The 8,394-nt window shown below is 43.3% G+C and overlaps 1 protein-coding gene across 1 annotated transcript in view; it reads left to right on the top strand.

Moving 5' to 3' along the window:
• Positions 1-2,434: 2,434 nt before the first annotated feature.
• The window catches only part of ZNF394 (zinc finger protein 394), a 12,897-nt gene continuing 6,937 nt past the window's right edge, over positions 2,435-8,394 (top strand). The window contains exons 1-2 of the mRNA XM_039225980.1: positions 2,435-3,052; positions 5,094-5,229. Coding sequence (XP_039081911.1) covers positions 2,600-3,052; positions 5,094-5,229 — 589 coding nt within the window. The 5' untranslated portion in view covers positions 2,435-2,599. The remainder of the gene's footprint in view (positions 3,053-5,093; positions 5,230-8,394) is intronic.

Below are 8,394 nucleotides of genomic sequence, written 5' to 3'. Positions count from 1 at the left end.
ATTTTTGCAATATACCAAAATAAGATACCATCAAGAGGAGAGAAAAGTGATGATCCAGTTAGTACTGGAAATGGACTCTTCACATAGCCATTAGCCTGCATGGCACAGTAAAAGGTCTGGAAAGTGTTACTTTAGGCACTTTGAATTTTGTCTTTATATTAAACTGGACCTTCAGCGAGGTGAATACTTAAACTATACTCTTTTCTTCCTTCACAGAATTAGCTCTTTATTTTTAATATTTTGAATTTTTATTTAAAATTTAGTTAGTTAACATATAGTGTAATATTAGCTTCAGGAGTAGAACTTAGTGATTCGTCACTTACAACACCCAGTGCTCATCACAAGTGCCCATTACCCATTTAGCCCATCCCCCACCACCTCCCCTTCAGTGACCCTCAGTTTGTTCTCTAGAGTCAAAAATCTCTTATGGATTGCCTCCTCCTCTTTCTCTCTCTTTAACTTTCCCCTATGTTCATCTGTTTTGTTTCATAAAGAATTGGCGGAACCATCAGCACTAAACATTGAAAGGGAATTAAAATCCATTAATTTTATTTATTATAGATATCTTAAGATATCGTCCGCTATGTCACATGGTCCTTTCCCAGGGCATTCATGGGAAATTTCTCTTCCCACTTGGCATCAATAATAGCTGGATTTCTCCTAAGCTACTATTAATAGTTTGCTTTTACCCAAGATACACTGCATATCATGTAACTGATCTTGTTTTCCTCTTATATTGGCTGCTGAGGCTTTTCAGAGCCAAATTGTGAGCTACTTTTTGCCAGTACATAGGAGCTTACAGCAGGCAACTTGTACTATCATTTTATCCCTGGCCCCATCTATTTGTCCTTGCTCTATTTTTCTTTTCTCAATTATATTTTAAAGGTGAGGCAGTATATCATGATTAGAGGCCATAGTCACACAACCCAGAGGCAGAAGCTGGTAGAACCTGACTGGTAATCAGCTGGTGAGCAGACAACCTTACTAGGAGGGGATGAAAAATGCTTGTACTGGGGTGCCTGGGTGGTTCACTTGGTTAAGTGTCAGACTTGGAGTCAGGTCATGATCTCTGGGTATGTGAGTTCAAGTCCCACTTTGGGCTCTGTGCTAACAGCTTGGAGCCTGGAGACTGCTTCGGATTCTGTGTCTCCCTTTCTCTTTTCTCCTCCCCTGCTCATGCTCTGTCTCTCTCAAAAATAAATAAACATTAAAAAAGTTTTTTTTTTAAATTATGCCCTGTTTTTTTACCTACAAGTTCTTTACAAAGTGTTTTATTTGTATATTCAATATGATGCCAGATATAGTCAAAACTAGGGAAGCATAGGAAAGAAGAGGGAGAAGGTGGCAGCAGTGTCCATACTAATATTTAAAAGGGAGGGCGAGTAATGATAGAACAGAAGGGTTGAGCTTCAAGGAGGACAAAATCCTTGGCAGCTTTGATGGCTGAGTGTGAGACATTGCAAGGGAGCTGCACATAGGAAAGCTTAATGTCAGAGGGATTTATTGGGGTTTATTTAATATATTAGGGATTTGTTGCCTGTAAATTTACCTAACCTATTTTTTAAAACATTTTTAAGCTTATTTATTTTGAGAGACAGTGTATGTGTATGACGAGCGGCAGAAAGAGAGAATCCCAAGTTGGCTCCACACTGTCAGCATAAGCCTGAATCAGTGCTCCAACCCACCCAATCACGAGGTCATGACCTGAACCAAATCAAGAGTAGTTGACTGAACCACCAAGGGACCCCTATGTAATCTATTTTTTAATTTGAACATTTCTTCAGCTCACATAGACATTTTAAGCTTTAATCTCCTGAGTGAAGTCTTTCACTATACCCTCCCCCATCAACCATGGCTGATTATTTCCACCTCTGGGTCATACAAATATACTGTGCATACATATGTGTCAAAGTATTGCATTCACCACCCTATCCTGTAAGTATTTAAATGTTTAACTCTCTTAGGAGACTGAGGATAGAGAGGATGTCTACTCAGGTTTATAACTGTAGTGTCGAGCACGATGCCTTGGCATGTAGCAGGTAACTCTACAAACCTTTATTGTATAAATATCACATGGATGGATGACTGTTTACCGCTCATCGTGTAGTCGGACCTTTAACTTGTCCTACAACAAAATTTACAAAACTTTTTTCACAGTGTGTTAAAAAAATTACATTCGAGTTGTAAATAAGAGTATCATTTAGCTCTGTTAAGCTAAACGACCATAAGTTCCACCAGAATGGTACACACACATCAGAGTGTCTCTGGAAGGGGCAAGACGGCAAACCACCGAGATGGGTCTCACTCCTCCTGGGCGCCTAGAGAGGCCCCGGAAATGCGAGGGGTGGGCACTGCAGCAGTCGGTGACGCACTTCCGGCCTGGTTTTATTTGTACTTTTTGTAAGCGGCCACCGCAAGTAGTGGTCGGAGTACCCGTGGGTGGGAGAAGTGCCAGAAGGGCAGGGCTTGATAGAGCCCCACTTGAGACGGCGCAGTCGGGAGGTACCGGTCTGGGGAGGTCCGATGAGTTCCGTGGCTTTCTGCAGGGTTTGCTGTCTTCTCACCTGAAGGCAAAACTCAGGAAAACAGCACGTGCCGGATGAGTTCGAGCTTGACCGCGAGTCGAGTCAGTGACGCTGAGTTAGGAGCCTGGATGGCAGCTGCGAAGTCCAGGGTCCCCGCGCCGTCTCTGCGTGATGGACTTTTGATAGTGAAAGTGGAGGGAGACTCAGCTGGAGGTCAGGAGTCGGACCTGCCCGGGGACTATCAGGATGCCGAAAAGTTGCGACAGCATTTTAGGCGGTTCCGTTACCAGGAGGTGGCCGGACCCGAAGAGGCGCTAAGCCGGCTCAGGGACCTTTGTCGCCGATGGCTGAGGCCTGAGATGCATACGAAGGAGCAGATCCTGGAGCTGCTGGTGCTGGAGCAGTTCCTGAGCATCTTGCCCCAGGAGCTCCAGGCCTGGGTGCGGAAGCACTGCCCGCAAAGCGGGGAGAAGGCTGCGGCCGCGGTGCGCGCTTTTCAGAGAACGCCTGGTGGGGCATCACCCCAGGTGAAGAGTTAAAGTTTTCTGGTGGTGGAGGTGTGAGGATTAGAAGTGTACGGGGTACTAAGAGTTTTAGACCTTCTTTCCTTACTACTTTTTTGAACTTTAGGGTGTACATGAAACTTCCTTTCTGTAGTGACAAAGAAATCTATGGAAGAAATGATCTGTGAGTTAATAGACTTCTGAGCACAAAACCAACGTGGAAGTCTTGTTTACCCACTGTAAAAGACCCTCTTGTCTAACCAGATTATTTGGGGAAGAAAGGTGTCAGGATGGAAAGCGGCTGCATGTCGTTAATGATTTAGGCTAGAACAGCAGTAACGAGCACTTTGAATGGGAGGTTAACTTTTTTTTAACAGTTTGGCGACCCCCTCCTACAATTGATAATGGTACTTTGGAGAGAGGAGTGGGGCTGTAATGGAGTTAATCCATCATGCCCATGTAATGAAACCTCCATAAAAATCCCAATAGTGTGAGATTCGGACGGCTTCCACTTGCTGAACACATCCATATACCTGGAAGGTGACAAACTCCAACTCTGGGGACAGAAGTTTCTGAGCTCGGGACCCTCCCAGACCTTATAGTGTGTCTCTCCATATTGCTGTTTATTCATATCCTTTATCATATCTTTTTGTAATAAACTGGTAAGCCTAATTGAGGTTGGCTTCCAAAGTTGGGAAGGGTGGGTGGTCTTGTGGGACCAAGCCCTTCACCTGTGGGATGTGACTGTATATCTCAGTAGATAGTGTCAATTGAATTACACTTGAGGACACCCAGCTGGTATTACAGAATTACTTGATGTGGAAAACTGCTACATCTGGTGTCAGAAGTGAAGGAGTGTTGTTGTGAAAGTATTCAGTGTATTGAGAGTAGAAAAGATGCACAGGAATGTGATTTTTTTTCCTTGACCAGGAAGCAGAGTTGAGGCTCAGGAAAAAAAACAAATGTTACTATATTCAGATCTTAGAAACAGGAGGTACAGCACGACACTCAGGGCTTCCTTGGAAGGACACCAGGGGTGGTCAGGAGGCAGAAGACGGGAGCAAGGGGAGAGTTTAGGTCAGAGCCTGTATTGAGGTTTCCCAGGGAAACACACAGGGTAGGGGAAACAATTTAGGATTGATTGGTCTGAATCATTTCAGCATGCTCTAATCTATAGGGCTTGTCCCTCGTTGTCCTGAAACCTGGCCTTAGGATAACTAAGCCAGAGTACTGTTGTGTCCTGGAGTGTACAGGCCAGGTGGAGGTATGGCTTGAGATAAGCAGTCTTGGCTGAGCTCTTTGCTCTCTCTAAGAATTGGCTAGCCCTGGGAGGGGCAGTCTCCCTAGCCAGATTTTTTTTTAAGATGTCAAAACATAACAAAATTTAAGAATGTATTTCCCTTTCCTGTCATTGAGTGACAGATCCTTGAAGTCAGTTTGTGACCCATCACTAGAGAAACCTGTCTGCACGCCAGTGTTAGAACCTTCTTTTTCTAAGAACTGTGGCTTTGCCTTCTGTGAATGGTCAACTTGTATTTAAATAAGGTATCACAAAAGATCACCTTGCTGGATAATTATCCTATTGTGCAATGGTCAAGGGAAAGGAAATCGATTTTACTGAGCACTTGCTGTCAGGGAGGTACCTTCATCTTCTTAAATTTATATCCATTTCATGGGTAAGGTAACCGATCTCAGAGCCAGCACTGGAGTTTGGCGCTTTCTGGTTACCTGTACATTTTTAATCTGTATCACATTTCCATTTTGATAGATTACAGTGATATAGCTCAGATGAAGATTTTGCTCTTACCCCAAGTTAGTGTGGATAGTCCACAGAAAGGCTTTTCTGGATTGCAAGAGAATATTAGCCTCCGTCTTTGTTACTTTGGAACTCCAGTCAGTACAAGACTCACTGGAGCAGACTCGACAGCCATGTATTACTTGATTCTCAGGGCTTCCTGCTCAGTGTTTGCAGACTCCTCCCAAGTCTGGCCTCATCTTGAGATTAGTGGTCACTTACGCTGTCCTGGGACAGCAGGTGCTGAGTGGAGGTCTTGTGTTGTTGCAGGAGTTGGTGACGATAAAGAATGTGGCTGTGCCTCTAAACTGTGAGGAGTGGGAGCCTCTGGACCCAGCTCCCAGGGAGTTCTGCTGGGAGAGTGCACGGAAGGATCATAGGACCTCGGTCTCATCGGTCTCACTGAGTAAGTGTTGACCTTGTTTCTAGCCATGTGTGATCTGTGGAGGGCTTGCTCCAGTGCCATCTGTGAGCCAGTCACACACACAGGTTGAGAGCCATGGAGTCTCTTTTGTGACCCAACAGGACCTTGCTGTTCTGTATTGTTAGCTTTTTATTTTGGTTCATTTTAAACAAATTACATGCAGAAAAATACAAAAAGTATAATGGGCACCTTGTATCTACCACCCACGTTTATCATATTTTAATATTAGGCCCTAACAGCATCATTCTTCCCCCACCCACCCCAACGCCAAGAAATAATGTTACAACTGTAGGTGAAACTCTGGGTACCCTCCCTGAAGCTGTTCCCCTCGCTCTTCAGAGGTAACCAATATCTTGATTGTGGTACTTATTTCCATGCACGTTTTATATTTTCTACATGTACACATAGCTACATGTGTATATTGTATATATATGTGCACTTTCTACATACAAAAATGTGTGTAAACATGTATATAAACATATAAATACATAAACTTGTAAACACATATAGTATTTTTAGATGTTTTGATGGTGTATAAATTAAATTGCTGTATGATTTCTTTTGTATCCTGCCTTTTTTTCCCCCATTACGTTTTTGGAATTTATCTATGTTGGCATATGTAGCTCTAGCCCGTTCATTTTAACATTTATATCTTTCATTGTATGACTAGTCCAAAATTCATTTATCCACTGTCCTATCAGTGAACATCAAGGCTTCTAGTTTTTCACCATTACAAATAGCATTACATCAGACATACTTGAGTCTTTCTGTGTTCACATATAGGAACATATATAGGAACTAAAGAGAATAGACTTAGGCACGTTTGCCCATCTTGCTGTTCAGAAGGAAAGACTGCAACCAGTTTGTACTCCTACCAGAAATACATGAGAATCTTCCTTCTCTACATCCTTACGGACATTTGGTGTTCGGCTGATATGATGTCGTAACACAGTAGCTGACGTGTTCCTTTTAAAATATTATGTGACATCAGGCCTCTGCTCAGAACCTGCAGTGGTTTTCTGTTTCATGCAAAGGAAAATCTATGTTGCCTAATGTGACAAGGCCTGTCACCCGACACACCCCTCTCTTACGCTGCCCTTCACTGTGCTTCAGCCCCACTGACCTTGTTCCTTGACCATGGTAGGCATCTTGCCTCCTGTTCTTTGCTCTATTTGACCCTTCTACCTGGATTTTTTTTTTAATGTTTATGTATTTTTAGAGAGAGAGAGAGTGCACTAGAAGGGGAGGAGCCAAGAGAGAGGGCGACAGAGGATCCCAAGCGGGCTCCATACTGTCAGCGCAAAGCTCCATGTGGGGCTCGAACCCACGAGATCATGAGCTGAGCTGAAACCCAAGAGTTGGATGCTTAACTGACTGAGCTGAAACCAAGAGTCGGATGCTTAACTGACTGAGCCGACCAAGCGCCCCTCTACCTGGACTATTCTTCCTTCCTTCAGATCTCCACTAAGCAAATTCCTTGACTTGTTTCAAGTCTTTGCTCAGATCTTACTTTTCAGTGAGGCCCAGCCTGACCATTGTGTTTAATAGTGCAGTTTGCCTTCCACCATCTCCTCCTCCCATGCTGCTGATCCATCCCACACCTTCCTCAACTTGATCCACGGCATTCATCACCCTCTGACATCCTACAGAATTTACTTTCTGTGTATTTATTGTCTGACTACCCTTTCTAGACTGTAAACTCCACAAGGGGAGGGATTTTTGTCTCTTTGGTTCTAATATATCCCAAGTAGTTGGGATAGAGAGTGCTTGGCAGGTGCTCAATAAATACTAGTCAATGAATGAATAGTATTTTATTGTTTTAACTTGCATTTCCCTGACTGGTTCTTGGTTAAATATCTTTTCAGATTTTTTTTAGGGTAGGGGGTGCATTCTATGAATTGCCTATTTATTTCCTATTTCACTTCCTTTCCTTCATTATTTTTTTTTAATTGCTTTGTGGCAGTTCTTTATATTTTCTGTATTAACTCTTTGTTATTTTTACTATGATTTTTTTAAATGTTTATTTTTGAGAGAGAGAGAGAGAGAGAGATACCGAGCACAAGCAGGGGAGGGGCAGAGAGAGAGGGAGACACAGAATCCAAAGCAGGCTCTAGGCTCTGAGCTGTCAGCACATGGCCACATGTGGGGCTCTAACTCAGGAAGTGGTGAGATCATGACCTGAGCCAAAGTTGGATGCTCAACTGACTGAGCCACCCAGGTGCCCCTTCTTTTACTATAAAGTAAGCTAGAAAAAAGTGTTATTAAGAAAATCATAAGGAAGAGACAATACTTTTACAGTGCTGGACTGACTTTACCAAAAAAAATCCATACACAAGTAGGCCTTCACAGGTCAAACTCTTGTTTAAGGGTCAGATTTTTCGATCTTTTACTTTATGATTTGTGTTTTTCCAATCTTAGGAAAATACCAGGCCCTTGTCAATCTTTTTTTTTTTTTTAATGTTTATTTATTTTTGAGAGAGACAGACAGAGCGTGAGTTGGGGAGGAGCAGAGAGAGAGGGAGACACAGAATCCAAAGCAGGCTCCAGGCTCTGAGCTGTTAACACAGAGCCTGATGCAGGACTCGAATCCATGAACCTTGAGATAATGACCTGAGCTGAAGCCTGGCAATTAACTGACTGAGCCACCAAGGCCCCCAGGCCCTTCTCAGTCTTGACTCCATCTTTGCAGACACAACTTTAAAATCTTTTATGTGTTTTTCACTGGTGTTTGTTTTCATATTTCTATATAGGATGCTTATTCTCCTCTTTTTCCCCTGATTTCAAGTATTACCTCTTAACTGTCTACCGAGGAAGACAGGACCATGCACACATTTAGCAGTCTGTAATTCTCTCATTATGGTTAAATCAGTCCTTTTGCATATTGATATAATATTTCAATATCCTACCCACATAAATGTTATCTGTAGGGGCGCCTGGGTGGCTTAGTCGGTTAAGCGTCCGACTTTCGCTTAGGTCATGATCTCGCGGTTCGTGGGTTCGGGCCCCGCGTCGGGCTCTGTGCTGACTGCCAGCTCAGAGCCTGGAGCCTGTTTCAGTCTGTGACTCCCTCTCTCTCTGACCCTCCCCTGCTCACGCTTTCTCTCTCTCTCTCTCTCCTAGAAATAAATAAAAAAAAAACCTTAAAAA

Source organism: Hyaena hyaena, unplaced genomic scaffold (genome assembly GCF_003009895.1).
Source record: "Hyaena hyaena isolate Hyena2069 unplaced genomic scaffold, ASM300989v1 scaffold_20, whole genome shotgun sequence".
Lineage (NCBI taxonomy): Eukaryota > Metazoa > Chordata > Mammalia > Carnivora > Hyaenidae > Hyaena > Hyaena hyaena.
Note: the sequence above shows the minus strand (reverse complement) of the source record. Positions and strands in the feature narration are given on the sequence as shown.